General features: G+C 42.0%; 1 protein-coding gene across 1 annotated transcript in view; it reads right to left on the reverse strand.

The window, feature by feature from the left end:
• Nucleotides 1–25,681, reverse strand: part of FAM178B (family with sequence similarity 178 member B) — a 169,347-nt gene that overhangs the window by 23,074 nt on the left and 120,592 nt on the right. The window contains 2 exon segments of the mRNA XM_020984025.2: nucleotides 9,626–9,754; nucleotides 17,729–17,816. Of these exon segments, the coding sequence (XP_020839684.2) occupies nucleotides 9,626–9,754; nucleotides 17,729–17,816 (217 nt within the window).

Raw genomic sequence — 25,681 nt, forward strand, 5'->3', positions numbered from 1 at the left:
ACTTCTATCACAGGTTTCCCCAGCCCCAGAGAAACGTATTCTGCTGTGACCTAGAAGGCTTACAAGCCACACAGAAATTTCACTTCCTGCTCAATCATTGGCAACAGCTTTTTTGACTCATCCAAACTTCACAACTGCTGGATCCAAGTTGGCATAATATTCTAGTCACTGTGCTGGAACAGGCTTCATGGACCTGGAATTTCAATTATTTTCCTCTCTTGGGCATGGAGATGGGGTTGGGGCTGGGGCAGCTTTAAGCCTAGAGACCCCAGGTCATGTTGCAGCTAGCAGAGAGGTGTGGGGGACCTCAAGACAGTTCCTCCTGGCTCCCTATCCATCCTATACCCTGGGCCAAAGGCTCATTCTTTCAACACAAATATTTTATTCATCTTATTGAAATACTACTACCTCTTCAGAAAACCAAAAATGAGCAATCTCCCACAGACGACAATGGAATGGGATGCATGGTAGGTATGAAAAGGCTGCAACATACAACTACTGAGGAGCTCTGAATAACTGGGGTAAAGGATATCATCAAAGAATTACATAACAAAAAGAGAAGAGGGGTTGGTCACATGGCAAAGGCAAAGATCAAAGGTAGAAAGAGATACTCCACCAGTATATTTGTGTATGCATCATGTCCCTCAGAAGCCTACAAGTTACATAAAGGCAGGGATTATGTCTTATCTAAACTCTGTATTACATTTTCCAGTGCTCCGTTTAATACTCTGTACACAGCAGGCACTTAATACATACATGCTAAATTGAATTTAGTCTCTAGCTGCCATGGAAACTCTGTAATTGCCCTTCAATCTAGAGACCTGTCTTCCTTCTCCTTCGGCCACTTATTAACCCCTATTCTGTGTCTTGTATACTGAGCATGTCCACTTCCTCGTTCACCTATCCCGTTTCTACAAAATGCTGATGTTTCTAGGACCCCAGAGTCAAGAAGTCCCCTGAAAATGGGGGCATCCTTGAGGACGTAATTACAAAGAAGCACATTAGTAACCTTACGTTGGGGAAGGTGGAGCTGGAGAGACAACTAGAAAACAATACAAGGTAGTATATAACCAAGTATTAGAGGATGCAACACAGATGATAAGAACTATAGAAATTCAAAGCAAGAACAATGGGCTGGAGTAGACAGCAGAGGTTTTGAGGAGATGGATACAGAGCTGAGCACTGACCTGTAAGATAGAGCAGAAAAATCGTTCCAGACAAAGAGTACCACCTTGGGTAGTAGAAGTAAGTATGAGAGAGACAATAAGGTGACTAATGTGAAGAACTGGTATCTGGAAACAGTATGAAACAAAGGTGAATGGATAATGTAGCACCAGTTAATGTTTGGAGAGTCTTGAAAGCCACACAAAGGAGTTCATTTTCGATCAAATGGACAAGAAGCCATTCTTCCTAAGCAGAGGAGTTATGAAAAATAAAACAATTGCATTCAGGATGGATTAAAGGGAGGAAGAAACTAGTGGGGAAAGGGGAAAGTTAAGCAGTTATGAAAAAGAGAAGAAGAAGAAGAAGAAGAAGTAGTTATGGGAGCCTGGACCAGAATAGGGGGAATGGACAGGAAAGGAGGAATTTGAGAGACAGTTCAAAGGAAGAATAAATAAGAGCTGCATATTGATGTGAATGACAAAGAAGATGAAAAAACCAAAGATATCTCTTACAATTTCAAGCCTGTTAGACACAACTGCACTGGACTTTGTAGGACTTGCTCTCAATTTTCTTAGAAGTATTCATTCTGAAACTCTAGGTAAGGTTAAGTAATTGCTAATGTTTGGTGTGCCCATCAATCAGTAATCTAATTACAAATTCTTTTCAACATCAGTTTTTCAGAGACCTCCTTCCTAGGGATCTTATAAATAGTGAATCAGATTGTAAAGGAAACCTGATCATTCTCAGTTTACAAAGAAAGGAAACTGAGGCCCAGAAAGGGAAGATACATGGACATTCTGGTATAGAACCTGGGAGTTTCTACCTCATCTTTTTTTGTTTTTGTTTGTTTGTTTGTTTGTTTGTTTGGCTAGGCAATGGAGTTAAGTGACTTGCCCAGGCTCACACAGCTAGTAAGTGTCAAGTGCCTGAGACCACATTTGAACTCAGGTCCTCCTGACTCCAGGACCGGTGCTCTATCCACTGTGACACCTAGCAGCCCCCTACCTCATGTTTAAAAAAAAAAGGTTTCCTCTGAATCCCTCTTTCAGGAGTTGAGATTCACAGATGGAGCTATCATTATCTCCAATATACACATGTGTGTCTTACACTTGTGTGTGAAGTCAAAAGGGAAGTGTTATTTCATGGTGAGAAAACAGGACTGGGAATAGGGAACCCTGATGTTCCACCTCAGAGTATAGGAGTTCTCCCTTTCCTTCTCAAGAAGCCTAGAAGCCAGGTGTTTACTCTGCTATAGCAAGGATGAAAATTATGTTGTAGAGTTAGTAATAATAATACCTTATGCTTAGATAGCTTTTTGTGATGTGTGGTCATTATATAATTTGATCTCTATTAACATCTTTGTGGGATAGGGAGGGGCAGGTACTACAATCAACAACTTGGATAAAGGCATATATATTACAAGCTTATCAACTTTATGGATGACACAAAGCTGGTAGAACAGCCAACATACCAGATGATGGAGTCAGAACAGGCCAAAATTAATAAGATAGAATTAATTAGGGATAAATGTAAAGATCGTCATTTAGGATCAACAGATCAACTGTACAAGTTCGGGATGGAGAAACATGGCTAGATAATAGTTTATGTGGAAAAGATATTGGGGTTTAAGAAGATGGCAAATTGATATGAGCGCGCAGTGTGGCACGGCAGCCAAAAAGCTCACGTTGTCCACAGGACAATAAAGCATCCAGAAGGAAGGCGGTGGCAGCCCCAATGCTCTCTGCTCTGATCAGACCATGTCCAGGGCACTGCATTTAATTCTGGGCACCAAGTTCACTGACAAACTTAAGTTATGTCCAGATGAGGGTGCCCAGGACAGCGATAAGATTTGGCAAATGAGGCTTGGTTATAGGAAACAGGGACAGTTGGCCTGAAGAGGATAAGCCTCAGGAGGAAAATGATAGCTGTCTTCAAATATGTCAAGGGCTATTACATGGAAAAAGAATTAAACTCTTGGCCCCTGAGGATAGAATGAGTAGATGCAGGGAGTCAGATTTTTTGCTAACTATAAGGAAAAAGTTCCTGAACAATTAAAGTTGTCCATCACAGTAGAAGTCTTTAAGACACGACTGGATTTCAAGTTAGACCCCAGTGGGGATAGGATCTTGGAACTCTCTGCTTACTTCTCTGATCCTTATTGGGTCCAAGAGCAGAGGGGCGAACACATGGGTCCAGGTGATACACAATACAATTTGCTCATAAAGAAAGAAAAAAGAGGCAGCATCTAGGTGACACAATGGATAGAGCACCAGCCCTAGAGTCAAGAGGACCTGAGTTCAAATCCAGCTTCAGACACTTGACACTTACTAGCTGTGTGACCCTGGGCAAGTCACTTAACAGCTATTGCAAGAAAGAAAGAAGGAAAGAAAGAAAGAAAGAAAGAAAGAAAGAAAGAAAGAAAGAAAGAAAGAAAGAAAGAAAGAAAGAAAGAAAGAGGAAGAAAGGAAGGAAGGAAGGAAAGAAAGAAAGAAACAAAGAAAGAAAGAAAGAAAAAGAGGAAGAAAGGAAGGAAGGAAGGAAAGAAAGAAAGAAACAAAGAAAGAAAGAAAGAAAGAAAGAGGAAGAAAGGAAGGAAGGAAGGAAAGAAAGAAACAAAGAAAGAAAGAAAGAAAGAAAGAAAGAAAGAAAGAAAGAAAGAAAGAAAGAAAGAGGACTCCCAAAGACAGCAGAGGCTGGTTTTGCTCTCAGGATATGGAATCATCTTTAATTCCTCACTTATGGGGGGGGGAGTGCCTCTCCCTGTCATGACCTGGCCAAACTTCACCCCACGTGCACCAGAGAAATTTACCTGGCCTGGCTACCTGACGCAGCAGTGAAAGCAGTAAAACTTGTTCATCTCCTCTATTAAGACATCACACAAACACAATGCACACAAAAACATACAATACATACAAAAACACAGTGGAGTTCCATGCCTGACAAGCAATACACAGAGAAACATCAGTAGACATGTACAACATGAGCAGAGACATACACAGAAACATTACAAAAGCACACACATTCATAAAATAAAAATTAAAACAAACACACATCCTATATTAACAAACACACTATCACCCACACTCACCACCCAAGCCCAGAGAAGCTTGAGTATGCACACTCAGAAGGGAAACCCGGGGGAGCATGAGCACCCGGACACACATGCTCTCATGGGGCTTGGTGTTGAGGCAGCTCTGTCACTCCACAGCTCAGGCCTGGGTGGAACTAAATTAGCATAGATGAAGAAACCCCCAGAGACACAAAGCCTGTTTTTCTGCCTCATCAGGATATTCTTCAAGACGATGGCAAACAGAAGACATGCTACCAAACAGAAGGCAGAAGAAGCAAATATGTGTCCTGCCTAGTGGCTAGCACCAAGGCTACTGGGAATCCAGAGTGTTTTCTAGAAGACCTTCTGAATGTGTCAGTTCTGTTCCAAATTTCTCTTCCCCTTCCCCTATGTCAGCATCATTTTTAGTTCCACATAACGGGGAAGAACACTTGGACCATTTAAAATTTTCTGACTCTTATTGGTGACTTTGAGATGGTCATGCTACTAAGCTGGACCTGGCTATGCAATATGGACAGAGAATGGAGAAAGAAATGACAGATCAGAGCCTGGATGGAAGCCCCACTTTGATTACCTCACAGGCCAAATTGAGGTACCTACAGCAATCTTGAGGATCTGTTGCCAGGACATTTTCTCCTTCTACTTTCAACCTGACAGATTACCTCCGTCTTACTTTCTTTTTTTGTTTTTGTTTTTGTTTTTTGCTAGGCAATGGGGTTAAGTGACTTGCCCAGAGTCAAACAGCTAGTTAAGTGTTATGTGTCTGAGGTCAGATTTGAACTCAGGTTTTCCTGACTCCAAGGCCGCTGATGCTCTATCCACTGCGCCACCTAGCTGCCCACCCTCCATCTTACTTTCAATCTTTTCAAACTGTATTATAACTATCACCATCATCATTATGACCAGTAAAGCATGTTTTTACTTCGACCTCTTTTATTTGACCAAATGTTATATTTCTCCTAGAGAAAGGTGATTCAAAACCTGGTGACTAGAGTGTGTCGGTGAATATCAAAACCACTGTGAAGCATATTCATGAAACCCCTTTTTCCAGGCCTTCAAAAAGATTCAAAAAAATGCTTTAAAGTTTATAAGATCATGGGATCTAGAGACCATCTCATTGAACCCTTTCATTTTACAAATGAGGAAACTGAGTCCCAGAGAGACTAGCAGCTTTCCCAAGGTCACAGAGTTAAGTGGTAGAACTAATATTCCCACCCTAAGTCATCAAATTTCAGCCCCAGGGCTGGCACAAATCACTCTGAGAGCTCTGAGCTCTGCTATTGCTTTGCTCATTGACTCTGACTGAGCTGGGACAAGAAGCGAGTCTCAAGAATTCCCACGATGGGGTTATGTCCACGAGAACAGGCTGCCTCCTTTGTTTAATGGATGGTTGGCTTTTCAAGGCAGGAATCTTGGTAGCTGATAATTACTAACAATACATTATGATTGTTACTGTCATAACTGTATGACATTTCTATAGCCAAGAGCATCTAATGGGAAAAGCTGAGTCTTCATCCTCATACAAAGACTCTCTTTATAGTGTGAATGCCAAAGAAGGTGGTGAAAGAGGTAGATTCTGAGGCTATAAAGGGCTCCCCAGTACCCCCAATCATTTGAACCATTTTCTCTAAGATTGTCTTCCATCTACTCTATATCTATTGTACATGTACCTATTTACATATTGTCTTCCCAATTAGTATGTAAGCACCTTGAAGGCAGGTGCTGTTTTTACATTTTTGCCTTTCTCTCTATCACCAGCACTTAGCAGAAGAGCTACCACATAGTAAATACTTAATAAATGTTTGTTGATTGCTTGAGGCAGCTAGTGAAAAGCAAAGAGCACTGGACTTGGAATCAGGAAGATTTGGGTTCAAATCTGGCTTCAGACACTTACTAGCTATGTGATCCTGGGCAAATACTTAACCTCTGTCTGCCTCAAATTTTTCAGCTGTAAAATGGGGATATCCACCTCACAGAGCTATTGCATGGATCAACTGAGATAATATTTGTAAAGAGATTAGAACAGGGTCTGGCATATAATATAGAATATCATATTAACAAATATCTGTTCTGTTTGAAAAGGGTATACAGCGAGGGGATAGCTAAATGACTTGACCAAAGTTGCACAGCCATGGGAGAGAAATAAGTGAATCAAGAAACATTTATTAAGCACTTACTATGTGCCAGGTTCTAAGGTCTGGGGATACAAAAAAAAGGGCAAAAACATGGTCCCTGCCCTCAAAGAGTTCACTTTCTGACAGGTGAGACAATATGCAAATAACTATGTACATGCAAGATATATGAAGAGTAGATAGAAGGTCATCTCAGAGGGAAGGCATTCATAGTAGGGGAAGCTAGGAAAGGCCTTCTGCAGAAGGAAGGATTTGACTTGAGTCTTGAGGAGGTCAGGGAAGCCCCTAGATGGAAGTGAGATTGAAGAGCATTGAAGGCTTGGGGGAAAAGTTCCAGAGTTGGGTCATCAAGTGTTTGAAGGGGAATAAAATGTAACATGTCTGGAAAGGCAGGAAGGGCACAGAATGTGAAAGGCTTGATTATTTTTTAAATTTAATTTAAAACATTTTTGTTACATTTTAAGTTCCTGTCGTACTCTCTGCCTCTTCACCTTGCATTAGAGAAGGTGCCATTTGACATAGATTTATAAATATATCTAAAACCACACTATACATACTTCTATTTATCAGTTCTTTCTCAGGAGGTGGATAACATCTTCCTTCATAGGTCCTTTATAGTTGATTTCAGTATTTATAGTACTCAAACTTTGCTGTTCACAAGTATTCTTTGAATAATATTGCTGTTACAGTATACAGTGTTCTCTTTGTTCTGTTCACTTTAACCTTTCGTTATTTCATGTTGCGAAAGGCTTTAAATGCCAAAGAGAACATATTATATTTGATCCTGGAGGTAATAGGAAGTCACTGGGTTTGAGTGGTGAGATGACATGGTCAGAAGTGTTTGAAAGAAATTGAGAGAAGAAATAGAAGTCTTTCGCAGAAGTTTTAATTTCCCATGAAAGGTTGAAGTAGAGATGGGATATTGGTTGGTTTTCTCTGGGGTAAATATAGCCAAAGTGGGATAAGTCTATGGCAAAATGTAAGTGAGAGCATAGCCTCAAGAGTTGGGGAGAGCTGCCATTTTTTTTACCAAACAGGGTCACTTTAGGTTAATATCAATGGCTACCCTGGCCTCAGTTTCCCCATCTGCACCATGGGGAGAAGCCAAACCCTTTGAGCTTTCAGGATGAAAGGCTCTTCAGTGGCAGAGAACATGGCTACCTGTAAAACTGGGTTAATGATGCCACTCGCTCTCTGGCTAGTGATGAGTCTGGTCTTCTTTGAAGATGAAACATGCTCGACCCTAATGAGGAGTCAGTTGTAGTAGAATTAAGACTGGGCGCCAGCTTCCAATGAGTTCTATCATAGACCATTAATCAGGCCCCACCCTGCCCCAGTAGCATAGGGATGAGTGTTTCCTAAACAGTGTAACTTCAACTTTTCAGTCCACACAATATTTAGGCAAAACAAAATACCACACAGTCCATCCACCCCATTTGCTCCTGTTTGCCTTTACTTCGGCAATGTTCTTTCTCCCACCAGATTCTTGATTACCTTATTCAGTGTTCTGCCCTGCAGGGCAAGGAAACAGCTCCAAGGAAAGGAAATGTAGAACAAGAGGGAGAGAGCAAAAGAATCTCTCAAATGCCCTCAAGCTTCAATGAGTAAGTTTCTAGCAGGAAAGTCATTCAGAACCCCTCTTATTCTCCTCTATGAAATCTCCTCTAACCCCCTCTTAGGTCCACCAGCACCTCAAACCCGGTGTTTATGTGCATCAAGCCAAGGTTGCAAGCCCACTCTGATTCTGGCACGAATACAACAGTCCATTTTCTAAAATGGTGGCCATCCAACACATGGAACTTTCATAGCATCCTCTATACGCAATGGCAATGGTTCCTAAAATAACCAGTGGTCCCTCTTATTTCTCATTACCTTTTGGCCTTTTAAATGGATATATTCTATTGTCAGAAAGGCACTGATAGGCAGTAAAGCTAAAAATGACAACCTACTGAGTTGGAGATGGCAATAGCTAAGATGGTCAAGGCAACTCTGTGGCACCTATGGGTGGCTGCTGAAGCACATGGTGGTGGTACTTTATGGATCTTCATCATATACTTTTCCTTCCTTTCTCTCCCCCTACCATTCCCATTTTGTTATGGTTGAGGCCTGCCTCCCAGCAAGCATTGCTCACCCATGCTCATGGCATCCAGGATTAAAGAGGCTGCTTATACACGAACGAACAGCTAACTTTACCCATTTTGGGGTAAAGAGCTACCTTTGTCCTTAAGTAGTCAGTTACTGGTTCTGCTTTTTCAGAAACTGGAGCACAAGCCAGGAGCTATAATAAACAAGTGGGTCTGGTGTATAGATAAAACTTGACAAAGCAGAATAGGGAACGGAGGCAGCTGGGACCCTCTTGGGAAGCAGCAGCCTCAAAAATGTGCTGAATATTGAGAAGAACTGAAAGATAATCTTCTCCCAGTTTTCCCAGAGGAGAAGCATACACCAGGAATTATCACATCTTCTTAATGGTCCCACATTCATTAAGTAATTAATTCCTTTATCTGATTTGCAAAAAGATGCCCAAAGGCTGCATCTTTGGATGAACTGACATTAACCTCAGAGAAGGTTCTCTGAACTGGCTGCCTACCTACATCTAGGAGAAATAAAAGGGCCTTCAAGCTTCTGTGTTAGGAAGCCAAAGGGCCAGATCTAGCTTTACTCCAACCCATGGAAGTGTCTTGGCTCTTCAGGAATGAAAAAGATGGGGCCTGGAAACCCAGGGATTTGATTCCTTCAGTCAAGCAAGTATCTACATCCTCTTACATTTCAGTAACAAAACCACTGTCTCCTTATCTTTTTATTCTACCCCTGGCCAGAGTTTCAACAGCTATATGAGCAACTCAGCTTCACCCAACTCCCTAGGCCTTAGTTTAAGACTAACCTGAAAATCACTATGGAAAACAAAGCCATGTCAAGCTGTGAAAGACACAGTAATTCACATGTACAGTGTCAGGGATACATTCAACACTCCAGTCTCCATACCTAGTATATACTATATTGCTTGTCAGTGTCTCGGTGAGGGGGTGTGTACAAAGGTACTAATTACAGGCTATAGAGCAGATAATTAGCACCTCCTCTTAATAGGGGAGGCAACCTGTTGGTATCTGCCCTGGAACTGCCTCAGGGATTTAAAAAAAATTTTTTTTAATTTTTTGGTAAGGGACAAAGGATGGAAAGTAATGGAAACATATAACACCATACAGCCTTACTACAGGTCTTGGACACTGGATGAGATGAGAACATGCAAAGGGCTCACCTCTTGATCCAGCTCTGTGTTGACTTCTAGCTGTTGCTTCTGGTTTTGCAAGGCTGGTGAGCAGGCAGTCAAGTGTTGTCCTAAAGAAGATGGCTTCATGAGTCCCAGGAGATGGCAGAGCAAGGACATCTGTAAAGAAAAGGAAGAGGAGGCTGCATCATTGGTGTGGTGCTTAGGGATGTATGCACTGAGGAGTTCAGGAATCCTAGCAGAAGACCATGACCAAGCAGCTTCTTTGTTCTTTTTTAACTAGAAACTGAAAATTGATTTCTTTAAGCTTTCAGAATCAGGGACAGGCAGCACAGGCTTGGAATCAGAACTGGGTTCAAGTCTTAGCCTGAAGTTTAATAGCTGCCTGACCCTAGGTAAGTCCCAACCTTTCCCGATCTTAGTTTCTTCAGCTATAAACAAGGGGTAAAAATGCCGGTGCTGCCTCCCTCTCAGGGAATGTTGTAAGGAAAGTGAGGCATGGTGAAATGAGCAACAAACTTGGAGTCAGGAGACCTGAATTCAAATCCTGCCTCAGACACTTATCCGTGTGACCACGGGCAAGTCAATCAAAAGTTTCTGGACCTTGATTTCCTTGTCTGTAAAATGGATCTTAAAAAAGAAAATAAATAGGGGCAGCTAGGTGGCGCAGTAGATAGAGCACCAATCCTGAAGTCAGGGGGACCTGAGTTCAAATTTGGCCTCTGACCAAAACTTGACACTTACTAGCTGTGTGACCCCTGGCAAGTCACTTAGCCCCAACTGCGCAAAAAAAACCCAAACAAACAAACAAACAAACAAATAAACAAACAAGCAAATAAATAAATTAATTACATAGGAATGACATGACTTACCTAGTAAACAAGCATGTTGTAAATCCTAAAGCGCTATACAAATGTGAGGTATCAAAGAAACAATGTGGTAGAGTGGAGAGCAGGCTAGATTGAGAATCTGAGAAAAATCCCTTTGAATCCCAACCCTGCCTCTCTGTTCTTGGGCAAGTTACTTAACCTCTTTAGGTCTCGGTTTATGCTAAATTTACTCTAAGACTCTAAGAACACATACATAAAGGTTATCTCGAACCCAGGATGTCCTAACCCTATATAAATAAAGTCAGAGAGTCTGGAACAACAAGGTCTGGGAAGAGGGTCTCTGCCTCCTTTCTACGCTGTTTTCCTCTAAATTCTACTTTCAAAAAAAGCGAGTCACACTGACAAATGAGAGAACACACTCTATCTTAGTACTTGGGTAGAAGGTGTCAGACAGCATCTAAGTATATCATCTAACCATCAGTATAAACGCCTAGAGGCATGCAGCCTGGAGCTTACAAACTGACAGGTGATAAGTTCACTTGGGCAGCCTCTACTAGTGGGAACCCTTGAGCTCCTCAGGCTGAAAACTGGAAGAGGCTGACTAATTTCTCGGAAGTTAGCTTCTTAGTGTCTGCAAAAGCAGACAATGAGGCTCTTGCTTCTCAGACATTATATGAGATGGAGAGAGGGAGGAGCAAATGGGCATATAGGAGAGAATTTTTCAAATCTGCAAATGCAGCTCTTGGGGTGGGGGGCAGCGCTTGGTGTGGGTATTCATATATTCACCAGTCTCCTACACCTCAGAAACTCGAACCCAAACTACGTGTTCACACCATATCCATATGGTTGCTCACGATTTAGAGCACCACCTCTCCTCAAGTCCAGCTCCCCTGCTCACCCCGAAGCCCCTCTTCTCAAGTACACCTGGCTGCTTTGTCATGACTCAACATGACTCACCAGCCAGACACTCAACTCAGCACCTATCTACCAGATTGCAGGTTTAGACAGCCAAAGTCTCAAGGCTGCTGAAGGGATGCAATGGTGGCTAGGTGCCAGGATCATCTCCCTCTTCCTCCCCCTCCCCCCTAGTCTGTGGCCCTAGGCTTACAGAAACAGTGCAGTGTTCTTTAGCAAACCACCTATCTTCAGTCAGGGAGAAAAGAAGGAGGGACAACAAGGGAGAGGTGACTGGCCGTGGAAGCTTGGACATAAACTTGACCTGGCTCTGAAGTCTCAAGTCCCTTGGCAGGCTCTTAGAAATCCAGAGAGTATTTTCTAAAATACCCCTGTCCATTAATTTCTTACAACCACACGAGCATTAGATTTTGCCTTTTAAGACACAGAGATTTAAAGATAGAGAATTATACTATTACACATGTACAACCCAAACAAATAAAACATATTCTGTTGGCATCATGGTCATCAATATTATCTCCTTTTGACTTTGCCTGGTACAAAGTCATTTTTGCTCTCCAAACAGTCCTAAGCTCCAGGAGCCCAGGGGATGGGGGATGGGCAGATGGCACATATTCACAGGCGTCTCACTTGCTCCCATTTTCTTTTTCTTGCTTAGTTAAAACAGCTTCAATCAGATCAGCTCACCAAGCTGCTTCTCCCTGTTATTTGCTATTGTACTTGCTGATTGCTTATTCTTTCTACATTTCCGGCCTGTGGGTATAGCACTAGAAAGCTGAATTAAAGGGATGAATCACTTAAGAAATAACCTCACACACACACACACACACACACACACACACACACACACACACACACACACACACACACACACACACCCCTGCAGCAAGCTTGGGATAAGGGCTCATTCTGGTTGTGACAGGTACTGGTATGGTAGAGTTGGGATACAGATTGTAAATTGCCTGAAGTTGTGGGACATCATGCCAAACATTCAGCCATGAAGAGCAAACAACTCACACCAGGAATCAAATAATTACTCAGGAAAGGAGGCCTCCCTTAGCTGGGTTATTTTTTTTTTCTGTTCTGAAGTAAGGAAGATGAGTTTGTTTATCGTAGCTCCCATGATGATGCCAATGGTGGAATGATCCCAAGGTGGCATCAATGCTGACGCTGGACTTTTCCAAGACAGAATAATTGTTTGCATCCTCATACCCCATCAGTCACCCAACAGCATGGACACCTTGACACAACACACTACTTAATATCTGAGATTAATTCAGTTTTCTAATTCTTTTTAAAATTTAATTTTGTTTTATTTTCACTTCTGAATTCTCTCTCTCTCTCTCTCTCTCTCTCTCTCTCTTCTCTCTCTCTCTCTCTCTCTCTCTCTCCTATTCCCTCCCCTACCCACTGAGAAGTCAGGAAAAACAAAACTCATTACATATATGTATAATCATGTAAAATAAATTCCTACCTTAGCCATGTCCAAAAATAAAATAAAAAATAAATAAAAGCAAGCAAGAGGAACAGAATATGCTTTATTTTGTACTCTGACTCCATCCAGCTTTTCTTTGGAGGTAAATAGCATGTTTCATCATGAGTCCTGTGAAACTGTCTTGATCATTTACTAAGTCTTTCAAAGTTCATTATCTTCACACTATTGCTATTATTGTATAAACTGTTTTCCCACTTCTATTCACTTCCCTTTGTATTAGTTTGTACAAATCTTCCTAGGTTTTTCTGAAACCCTCCCCTTCATTTTTGATAGCATTGCAGTGTTCCATCACATTCACATACCATAACTTATTCAGCCATTCCCTAATTGATGGGCATCTGATTAACTCTTTCTCTAGATCTTTCCCTCCACCAAAAAGCCTGCTTTTACTTAACTCGCTTCTACATCACTCAGTTCATTAATAACGTCCTGTTTATACTGGATTCTCTTCTCATGCTAAACCATACGGATTCAACCACTTCTCTAACACTCCAGACTTTCCCCCCATTGTTGATCCCTCGGATCCTGTATAAGAATCATGGCATATCAAAGTTGGAAGCAACTTCAGAGTAATCCAATGTCTACTGTAGCGAAAATCCCATTTGCAACACACCTGACAAAGAGTCAGTTGTTGCTTGGAGTCACTGAGTGAAAATGAATTACTACATAAAACAGTCTATTCCATCTTTAAATAGCTCTACTTGATAAAAGGTGTATTCTTATATTAAATCTAAGTCATTATCTCTTCAACTTCAAACCATTGCTCCTATTTCTGTCTTCTGGGGCCAAGCAAAACATGAATCTCTCCTCCACAGGATAGCCCTTAAAATAACTGAAGACAATTATCATGCTCTTCCCCTCTCCCTACCCTCAAATCTTTTCTTCTGGCTAAATATGACCAGTTCTTTCAAATGGGAATACTCAGTTTAAGCCTCCTATACTGTAATGTTAAAGTTCTTGACCATTCTAGCTACCCTCCTCAAGACACTTTGCAGTTTAATAATAACCTTCCTAAAAAGTGAAGCCCATGACTAACATACTGTTCCAAACATGGTCTAGGCAGCAGGCCCATTGTGTCCTAGACACAATGAATCTCTTAATGTAGACTAAGAGTGCATTAGGTTTTCTGGTTGCCATACAACACTACTGATTCAGCTTGTAGTCTACTAAAACCTCATGAAGAAATGGAGAATCACAGGTCTGTTGAAGAGTTCAATTTAGTTCCTCTTTAAAAAAGAAAAGAAAAGAAAGAAAAGAAGGAAGGAAGGGGATAGAGATGGCAAGCTCTTGCCTGAGAAGCTAAACCTTGATTTCTGATAAAATTCTAAACATATTGTTAAAGAATGGTTAATGAGCAGGAGGAAAAGTCAGCAGTGAGGACAAATAGCCAATAAGAACAGTTTGTGCCAGACTAAGCTCATTTCTCTTTTTTGACAGAGTTATGTGGCTGGTCATTCAAAGGAATACTATAGGTGTACTTTCACTAAATTTTATCAGAACATTTGACCAAGTCTCCTATGCCATTCTTTTTCTTCTTAATATAATTTATTTATTTTTAGTTTTCAACATTCACTTCCATAAGATTTTGAGTTTTGAATTTTCTCCCCCACCCTCTCTCTGCCCCAAGATGGCATACAATCTGATACAGGCTCTACTTATACATTCATATTAAACATATTTTCACATTAGTAATGATATAAAGAAGAATTAGAAATAATGGGAGGAACCACGAGAAAGAAAAAACAAAACAAAACAAAAGGAGAGCAAATAGTATGCTTCCATCTGCATTCAGACTCCAAAGTTCTTTCTCTGGATGTGGATAGCATTGCCCCTCATCTTTTGGAGGTTGTCTTAGAGCCTTGCTTTGCTGAGAAGAGCTAAGTCTATCAAGGTCAGTCAATGAACAATGTAGCTGTTACTGTGTACAATGTTCTCCTGGTTCTGCTCATTTCACTCAGCATCAGTTCATATAAGTCTTTCCAGATTTTTCTGAACTCTGCCTGCCCATCATTTCTTATAGCACAATAGTATTCCATCACATTCATATACCACAACTTCTTCAGCCATTCCACAAATGATGGACATCACCTCAATTTCCAATTCTTTGCCATCACAAAAACAGCTGTTATAAATATTTTTGTACATGTGGGTCCTTTTACCATTTTTATGATCTCTTTGGGATACAGCCCTAGAAGTGCTATTGCTGAGTTAAAGGGTATGCACAACTTTATAGCTCTTTAGGCATAGTTCCAAATTGCTCTCCAGAATGGCTGGATCACTTCACAAGTCCACTAGCAATGCATTAGTGTTCTGATTTTCCTACATCTTCTCTAGTTTATCATTGTCCTGTTTTGTCATGTTAGCCAATCTGATAGGTGTGATGTGGTACCTCAGCCATGCTATTCTTACAGACAAGACAGAGAGCTATGAACTAGACAGTTAGGAAGAAGATCCATAAATATTTATATAGTTGAACCCAAAGATTAATCCTTAATGGTTCAACATGACCTGGGAAGGAACAGAGAACTCCTTCAATTTGAGGATCTTTGCTTAGTCCTATGCTGTTTAAAGTTTTGCTTTTTGCTTTATAATCAATGACATGGATAAAGAAATAGATGCAATGTTCATCAAGTTTGGAGATGACAGAAAACTGGGAGGGAAACTTGGCAGGATGACACAGTGGAAAGCCCACTCTCTTTAGAGTCAAAGGTTCTGCTGCTTAATATCTATGGGACCTTTGGCAAGGTACTTCAACTCCCTGGGTGTCAGCTTCTCCATGAGGTCCCTTCCAATTCTTGATCTGTGATCTCATGATCCTCCTTTGAGGAAGGATTCGAAAAGATTTTAACAAGTCAAGATATTGGGTCAAATTGAATGAGATGAAATTTAACAGGGTTAAATATAATGTCTTATATTACACTTGGGTTTAAAAAATTAACTGCCCAAGTACAAAACAGAGAAGGTATGACTAGGAGTTGTCCAGCTAAAAAATAAGATCTGGTGGTGCTGGTGGACTGCACGCTGTACAAGGAGTCAACAGTGGGATATGGCTTCCAAAAAAACATGATGCAAACTTAAACTACATTAGAAAAGGCAAAGTGTCCAGAACTCAGGAGGTGACAGCTCTGGTGCACTTGCTAGCTTAGCTTCCTAGAAGGCTCAGTCTAAAGCACCCTGCCTGCATAAGGCATTTTCTTATCAGCTCCCATGCATCTTCTCACTAACCCAAAATTACACTGTATTTACTTTGTATATATTTTGTATCTTTGTACAGTTTATATATACCATAGTATATATGCATATTATTTCTCCTCAGAACAAGATAAGCTCTGCAGAGAAAAAACAATTTTTGGTACTTGTCCAGCGGTATGGAGCTGATCATTAAAATTTCAGTCTAAGCATTTACACCTCAGAAATCAGCAAATGCTGCAAATGAAGGGCTTGATTTATTGTTGTGTTGATTGCCTAGACTTAAGAAAGTGATGGATAAAATGGTAACGAGGCAGATTAAACTTAAAAGTTTGTTGTGCATACATGTTTTTTCCTGGAGAGCTGGATGTTAAACATTTACCAGCACATCCCTGCTTATAGCCCTTCTCCCTCTCCTCTACAGACCAAAGCATCTACCTGGCACATAATGGGGATTTAACAGCATCTGTCTGATGATTCAGAGAGGCCTGTATTTCCTGCCTATAGGACTTTTCTATTTGGATGTCCTGTCATTAAACTTAACTTATGCAAAATAAAATTGGTCACAGAACATTAGGACTGAGGGAGACCTTAGAGATCTAATTTCCTTGGCTCACTGATAAGAAACACCAGTCTAGAACTCAAATGACTTGCTCAAGGTCATACAGCTAGTGAAAGGTTATGTCTTCTGATAGACCACTGTTGTTCCTGTTACACCATGCTGTCTCTCTTTAAGTTTACAACATTTTCCCCCATACTTCCAATTTCTGTCTGTGGTGCGGCTCATTCTCCTAAATCAGGGGTAGGGAATCTGCCGCCTCGAGGCGGCAGTCTCCCCACCCCGTTCTAAGTTGTTCAGGCTGGAAACTTTAAAGCTATTTTTGGTTTCTCATTCTTCAAGGTTTCTCCTTCTCCTGGTTTCTTTCTTTGGTTTCTTCTTCTTCAACTCCTTTATCCCATTTGTCGCTAAGTCCTACATTTCGTCCTTTGAAATGTCTCTTGGAACCTCCTCTCCTTTCCATTTCTATTGCCTCCAACTAGGCCAGCTCTTTATCTACCCACAATGAGATCCCATAACAACAGTCCCCTAGCTGGTTTCCCAAACTCATGTTTTTTCTCCACTACCAACCATCTTGTATATCATTGCCCAGTGAGCCTTCTTAAAATCAGGGGTTCATCATGGATAGACAATCTATGACTGACTATTATGTTAAGTTCAAACTCTTCTACTTGATTTTCTTTTTAAGCAGATTTCAGGATGTATTGAAGAAAGCAAACTCAGCTACCTAGTTTTCCTTCAAAAACAAATTCATTTTTTAAAATTTTGAGTTCCAAATTTTCTCCTTCCTTCCAGCCCCTCCCCCAACCCACTGAGAAGACTTTCAAGTTCCCCTATAATCTGACCACACTCTACCTATCCAAGTTCCTTGAGGGCGCATATAACACAGTATGCTTCATCTGGATCACTCTAACACAGAGTTCAACCCAGGGTAGTTACTGTATAAATCCCTATTGATTAGTTCATAGGGCACTAATAAGTTGTGAGTTTACTATGGTTACTCCAATGTTCATCCCCCTACCCCCACAGCAGAATTCTTCTGTTCTCTACATTGAAGCTGTTATACCTGGCACAGAATATTAGACATGAGTAGGGCATATAGATAAAGCATCAAATTTCCACATTGTTTCAATCCTAAAACTTACCTGGGCTCTCTCCTTCCAGAGCGGGAGAACCTCTGTCTGTCCCAGTAGACGGGCAATGATCACAAGGCTGAGTTGGCCTCGAAGCTGCCTGTGGGAAAAGAAAAGAAGAAAGCCTTGGCTATGTTTAGGGGCCAGAGGGAGGCAAGGATATCTGGTAAAGAGAACGTAATATATGGGAGATAAAGCTCAGTCATCAATTTCAATGCCCCAAGGATTTTCTGCAGTCAGCAGTATATATAAACCAAGACGCACATTTAACATTCTTCTATTCATTCTTTCATTTATATCTCCCCTCCAGGGCTGTTCCACACTACTGCTGATCCTGTAGCTGAATTTGATTCTTTGACCCTATTCCTCTCATTTTCCATCCTAGCTACAACATAGCATCCCTAGCAGAACAGCTGATTCTGTGGTGACAGAGTCCTAGTCTCCCAGAACAGAATTCAGAGATGCCACAATAGAGGAGGGAGGGCAGAAAAAGGCAACATCTCCCTTCTTTCTGCCTCCAGCTGCTCCATAATTACAATTCTTTAAGCATCTCTACACACTTGTTGCTTTCTCATGAGGTACCAGATGGTAAGATCTGGCACTCACTGAAGAAGTGGTACAGCCCTCATTCTCTCGTGACATGACCACAGCCAGTGAGGCATCTCAAAGCCAGAAGTTCAAATTGGAATGCCCTAGACTGTCAGCTTCTCCTCTGGAGATCTGTTGACCCTGGGTATCATTCATTTAATTCACACCAAAGGAATCTACTATACCCAGTGGAATAAGAGTGTAAGGCAAAAGCATTACTGAATGTTAGTGAAGATAGTTTGCAAAAGCAAGAGAAAAAGAACCCTGTTACTTCTGTCTCAGTCTCACTCCTATGTCTTCAGTGCTCACCATCATGGGTATTATAAGCTCTATAACTTCTCCTGTAGGCCCTGCTGCAACTAAGAGGGCCTTAAGTAATGTACGGACCAGATGGACTATTCTTCCTATTACAGTAAAAGCCTAGGTCCAGTGTCCAGGAAACCAGGATAGCCATAGCCATAATGATAGTAACACACTGAACCTCCACGGAGCCCTTCCAGCCCAAGTCATACCTATTGTCAATCTTTAACTCTTTTCTCACCACGCGCCAAAGGGGCAACTGAGGCAGAGAAGGTAGAAGTTTCCTGCCCAAAGCTACTTTGTCAGTTTGGGACGAAACTAAGCTCAAGATCCAAACTGAACTTCTAGGCCCAAACTGAGAACCAGGAGCACTTCCTCCAAGCCAGTACTCCTGTGTGACGGATGCCCGCCATCACTCCCACCTGGGGCTCCCTCTCCTGATGCTCTTCTATATAATCCCTTAGTCTTCATGTTCTCTAAAAGTCTGTGATGTCTGTTTGTGTTTTTAGAATGGGCTGTGGTAGGGATCTTTACATCTGTACAGCTGGGAGAGAACGGTACAAACAAACAGAACAATCTTGGGATAAACAGCAGCAAAAGGGGATGAGTTAATAAGCTCAGTTCCAGCTTGTTTCTGGATGGGAAGAGTCAAAAAGTGGGTTGTTTAACAAAGCAGGGCTTTAAAAAAAGGCTCAGACAAGATGACTATTTTGACACCGTCCTAATTTAGTATCCTCACCTTTTCTTTTTTATAAGCATGTTTTATTGTTACCCTTTATATTTCCACGTTATCTAGAGGACCCTCCACAGTCCTCTGAAAGCTAGGGAAGGGCCATTGTGTCCATCTCACTGATTAAGACACCCAGAAATTCAGAAAACCCAGTAGGCTGCTGCATCACTGCCAAACAATATGCTATGTATACAGTCTGGAAAATGCTCCCCAGTCCCCTCTATAGAAACCCAAGTTACAAATTTCTTTTTCACTCCGAAGGCCAACCCTACTAGACCTCACATTTCTGTCCCATGCCAGTGAGAAGCCTCATCTGTTCTCTCTCTGGGGTGCACAGAGCAGCTGGATTGAGAACTGTGGTGGGAGGTAAATCCAGTCCCTGGGCACTGCTTCTCCAGAGCCAAACCCAGAGCCAGAAGAGTGCTGGCATCTGGGAGCCATTAATCTGAAACCCCAGGCCTGTACTGAGTTAATTAGCCCAAGTGTGGGTAGGGAGGGGTGGGGGCAGGGAAGGGTGGGAGAAGGGAGGGGTAAACAGGGATGATAGGGAGAGAGAGCAGGCCAGAAAAGAAGGGCTGCGGCTGGGGGATGGGGGGATGGGAGTAGGAAGTGATTCCAAAATAAAGCAGAGGGAGAAGAGGCTAACCTAGGGCGGGTCAGGACAGGGCTGTTTTCCAGAAATGGAGAAAAGGGATTGGGGGGGGAAAGGGATGAAAAGAAACCCACATCTGAGCGAACAGAACTTCCCCCCTGCATTGTATTCTACTGCCCACCGTCTTTCATGCTATTGACTCCTAATGCCTTTTAAACAGTCTCCTTCATTCTCATGTCCCCGCTGGGACAAAGAAAGGGGGGCAGGGATAATTTTCCTATTTAACAGATGGGGAAAACTACAACACAGAGAAAAAAGGCTTCTTCAAAGAAAAACACAAAATGTGTCAGTTGGCAAAATGGGAGGACAGATCTGTGTAGGTATTCTAACCCTCAATCCAACCCTTTGCTTGCTGGTGTCTTGTCTCTCCAATCAGGAAGACAGGCTGCACCAGATAACTGTGATAAATGCGTGCTGGGGTCAACTTTGGAAATGACTGTTGGAAGACAGCAGGGAGCAAGAAATTCTGCCCAGGGCTTTTGCTGGTCAAACAGCTGTGGGTTTTCTCCCTCAAAAGCTTCCCTGAAGGCTCCACCCAGCCTCCTCCAGCAGCGGTGGGGGCTGGGTCTCAGAGGAACTCAGGATTGAGCAGTCTGGAGGCAAGAGAATTCAGAAGCAATTCCAACAACTTTCATATAAGGCAACAGGATGCAGTAGACCTCTAAACGCATGCACCAGATCCAGCCCAGCCTCTGCCTTCTCCCCTGTCACTGAGAGGCCAGAGCTACACAAGGCTCTTTGTCTCCACACAATCCATCTCCAAATTCATTTAGCACTTTTATGCTATGATAGGAAACTGAGGCAGGAAAGAAGTGTCTTTCTCAAATCCGGAATAGAAAGCAAGAATGGGGAGGAAAGGCCCCCACTGTTTTCAGCCGTCCTGCGCCCCCACTGCTGGCAGTGGGAGAAGCTTTTTATTCAGCTCCTGTTCCCTCTCCACACGTTTGGTTCCTGGCCAAAGGAGAAGGCAGCCAAAATCCCCAGCTGAGGCAGACCACCTCCAAGTCCTTCATGCATAACCCTTTGACTTGAGAGCCCTGTGAGGGACACTACCCAGTGAAACTACTCAGAGTCTACTACATCTCAGTCTGATAACCTGAAAGAGCCCCACGGGAGGGTGGGGGAGGGGAGGAGAAGCTAACTTCAGACAAAGGGACAGCTACTATCCACATTCCTGCTTTAGCTGTATGTGGTCCTCTAACATTGGATGGGTCACTGGGATTTCAAGAATCTTGGAAGATGTGCATATCTCAGTACAGATCCTTAGCCAGATCTTTAGCCTTTTACAGTTAAATACAAAAAAGAGTAAAACTTCACTTTCTCCACGAAATCCTCCTTTGCTCATTAACTGATTCCCTGCTCCCCAACCCTGGCCTTCAACTATGGCCAAGACCTTTTGTAGGTCTGGCTCCAATAAAATTCAGGAGTGTGATCCTAGACCACACACACAACACATATACATATATATATATCAACCAACCAACAAGCATTTATTAATGGCTCACTATATGCTAGGCACTGTGCTAGGTGCTAGAGATACAGTTCCTTTAGGGGATACTATGTGCACACATGGAGACGGCAAGGTGGTTCAATGGATAGAGCACTGGGGCTGGAAGCAGGAAGAACTGAGTTCAAATCCAGCCACAGACACTTCCTGTCTCTGTGACCCTGGGTAAGTCACTTAACCTTGTTTCCCTCAGTTTCCTCATCCTCATGCCACCATAAAATGCGCTGGAGGAGGAAATGGCAAACCACTCCAGCATCGTTGCCAAGAAAATTCCAAACAGGGTCACAAGGGTCAGGCATGATTAAACAACAACAACTTCGGCTTGTTGTTGCTTAAATCTAGAGCGGCAGGTGACACTGATAAACATAAAAATTCTAAACAACAAAAAAAGCCAAGATGAAAGTGTAGATGTTTATATCACTAGTTTAGTGAATTATATGGACTCTATTGGCAATAGCCTTCTAAATGGTCTAGCTGCCTCGGATTTCTCTTTCCAATACATCCTCTACACATTTGCCAAAGTGATATTCATAAAGCACAAATCCAACTGTGTTACTCCTTTGCTTAATATGCTTTTAATCTTTTTTGTGTGTGTTACAGACCTCTTTGGGGGCAGTCTGGGGAAGCCTATGGACTCCATATGTTGTTGCCTACATTCATAATTGAAAGAAGTGCTAAACTTTCATTTAGAAGGTATGGAAATTAAAGATGTAATTTTTTCCCATTCAAGTTCACAGACCCTCTGAAATCTATTTATGGATCCTCTGGAGTTAAGAATCCCTGCTCTAGTAGATCCATTTTGCCTCTAAAATGAAATATTTCTCTGGCATTTTTAGTCTTTACAACTGAGCTCTAGTTTCATCTCCTGATCATATATCACTCCTCAAAACACCCTGCAGTCTACCCAAATTGGCTTTCTTGCTGTTCTTCACACAAGACATTCCATCTCATGCATGGCTTTGCTTTTCAATGGGCCATCCTCCATGCCTGCGATGCAAGTTTGCTTCATCTCTGCTTTTTTGAACCCCTAGCTTCTTTTAAGACTGTCAGTCAAATGACACCTACTATGTGCCACAAACAGTGTGACGTGCTGGGGATACAAAGGAAGGCAAAAAAAATAGTATGTGCTCTCAAGCAATTCACAGTTTAATGGGGGTGGCAAGGGAGAACATGCAAACAACTTTGTACAAACAAGATACGTGCAGGATAAATTGAGGGTAATCTCATTAGGAAGACACCAAGAGTAAGGAGGACTGGGAAAAGCTTCTTGCAGGAGATGAGCCTTTAGCTGAGACTCGTAGCAAGCCAGGAGAGGCAGGAAGCAGAGATGAGGAGGGAGAGCATTCATAGTATGGGGTACAGCCAGTGAGAATGCCCAGAGTTAAGAGATTCAGTGTCGTCAGGACTTAACCACTGATTGGACGCGGTGGGGGCTGGTTAGAGTGAGGGGTTGAGGATCATGGTAGGATGATGGCACTTTCACAGTAGTAGGGAAGTCAGGAAGAAGGGAGGTTTTGAAAGATAATTTCAGTTTTAGATGTGTTGAGTTTAAGATGTATATGAGATAATCCAGTTTGAGATATCTGGAAATGTGAGACTGGAGGACTGGATTCAAGCATCATATACAGACTTTCCTGATTTCCTCCCCTCCCCAAAGCTACTAGTGCTGCCCCTAATGCCCCTTCCCCAAGAAGCTGAAATGCACTATAGCAAAGTCAAATGACACATGCAGAATAAGGGTTAATAAATGCAGTTTACAGAAGTATTTGCTCATGACCCCGGAATATTGGTCTTTTTAAGACCAAGATGAAATAAGCTAGTCTCTCCCTTCTCCTGGTAAGAGGATTCCTTCATGAGGGCTGTAGCTATCACTGAGGAGCTCAGGTAAGAAAGTCCCTCTTACAGAAAAAAATCCCCATAACTCAAATCTCTCATACTAACTTCCTCCAAGTCCATGGGACTTCTTCACTATTAACTTTCATCTACCAGACACCATTATACTGCTCCCTCAGAAGAACATAAGATAACCCTCTTCTTCCTTTAATCAGTGCTACTAGAGAATTTTCCAATACTCAGGCTTGGAGGATGCCAACACTTTCATTAATAAGCCAATGACTACAGTAGACAGAAAGTTGACTGGAAATTCTTGCTTTGTCCTTGAGCACCTAAGCAGAATAAGATGGTTATAGACCAGTATACACTAACAAAGCAGTCTTGTTCATGAGGTCACTGTGGGCTCAAAATCCATTGAGACTGCCACTAGCTAAGCCGGAAACAGACAATAAAATGGGACTGTCCCACTTCCAGCAACACAATCAGTCAATGAGCACATGTTATGAACCCACTGTGTGCCAGGCACTGTGCTAGGCCGTGTGGATACAAAGACAAAAGAAAAAATAGTCCCTGCCCTCGGGGAGTTTTTTTACAATCTAGCCTGGGGAAAACCAGAGACAGAGACAGATAAAGACAGAGAGTGATAGAGAAGGTGGGACAGAGACAGAAAAAGCTATACATATACACATACACATAAACCACATATATACACATATGTAAACCATGTATATACACATATAAACCACACATAAATATATAAAAATCTATCATATATAATATACCTATAAATCATATATAAACACACATATAAACTACATGTATACATGTATCTCTGTGTATATACATGTATGCATATATAGAGAGATATGTGTATATGTTTACACACACACACACACACACACACACACATACACACACGATTCAAGGTGATTTGGGGGGAAGCTACTAATAGAGGGATCAGAAAAGCCTGATAAAGAAGGCAGCACTTGAGCTGAGCTTTTAAGGAAACCAAGGATTCTGAGAGGTAGACAGAAGTGAAGAGGGAGAGCATTCCAGAGCTGGGGGACAGACAGTGCAGAGGCAAAGAGACAAGGAGTGCTATCTATGAAGAACAGCAAGGAGGCCAGCTATAAGACTGGAAAGGTAGGCTACATGGGGCAGCTAGGTGGCACAGTGAATAGAGCTCTGGCCTTGGAGTCAGGAGGACCGAGTTCAAATCCAGCCTCAGACACTTAACATTTACTAGTTGTGTGACCCTGGGTAAGTCACTTAACTCCAACTGCCTCATCAAAAAAAGAAAAAGAAAGGTAGGCTGGAACCAGATTGTGAAGGGTTTTAAATATTAGGGGAGTTTATATTTGTTCCTGGAGGTAAATGGGAACCATCAGAGTTTACTGAGAAGGGCAGTGATATGATAAGACACGCACTTAGTAAAAATCAATTTGGCAGCTGTGTGAAGGAGGGTTGGGAAAGGGGAGAGACTTGATGCAGGGAAACCATTTAGGAGGCTGTTGGGGAGAAGGGAAGGAAATAAGCATTTATACAGTGTCTACTATGTACCGGGCACAGTACTAAGTGCTTTACAAATATTACTTCATTTGATTTTTCCCAACAACCGTAGGAGGTAGGTGCTATTATTACCCCCATTTTATGGTCAATGAAACAGGCAAACAGAGGTTAGATGACTTTGCCAGGGTCATACAGCTAAGTAAGTACCTGAGGCTGCATTTGAACTCAGGTCATCCTGACTCCAAGTCCAGCACTTTATCCTCTGAACCACCTAGCTGCCTTGGTTGCACCAGTCCAGGTGGGAGGGGATGACGGCATAAGTGAGGGTGGTGGCTGTGTGAGTGGTGAGAATGAGACACAGATAAGAGATGTTGTAGAGGACATGGTGAAGACCCAAGGAGATGCTAACTAAAAGAACAACAGCTCACATGGTCATTTATAGACCTATCCTGGGAATTAACCCTCTCTGACTCTGTCTCTCTCTGTCTCTTTCTCAATCTTGTCCTCTCTCTTCCCTCCCCACCTTGTCTCTTTCTTTCTTCTGCTATAATAGTTCTAATCATGTTTACATATCTAACAAGTGTTATTCTTTCTGCCTGTTTCTAACAGGCAAGTTCATATAACCCATAGGACATGGCTAAAGGTCACATAGCCTAACAACATAGATACCTGGAGTGTTCAACATGCTCCCAGAGTATATAGTCAAAGCTGGCTGGAAGCACATATCCAAAAGTCCCTAAAAAAGGCAAAGCAACATTCTTTTATGTTATAAGCATGTATTATATTTTAGGATGACACTGAAGGGAAAATATAGTCCTCCTATCCTCCAGAAGCTTTAAGCTGGGG

The sequence above is a fragment of the Phascolarctos cinereus genome, unplaced genomic scaffold (genome assembly GCF_003287225.1).
Source record: "Phascolarctos cinereus isolate Bilbo 61053 unplaced genomic scaffold, phaCin_HiC Scaffold_2;HRSCAF=192, whole genome shotgun sequence".
NCBI lineage: Eukaryota > Metazoa > Chordata > Mammalia > Diprotodontia > Phascolarctidae > Phascolarctos > Phascolarctos cinereus.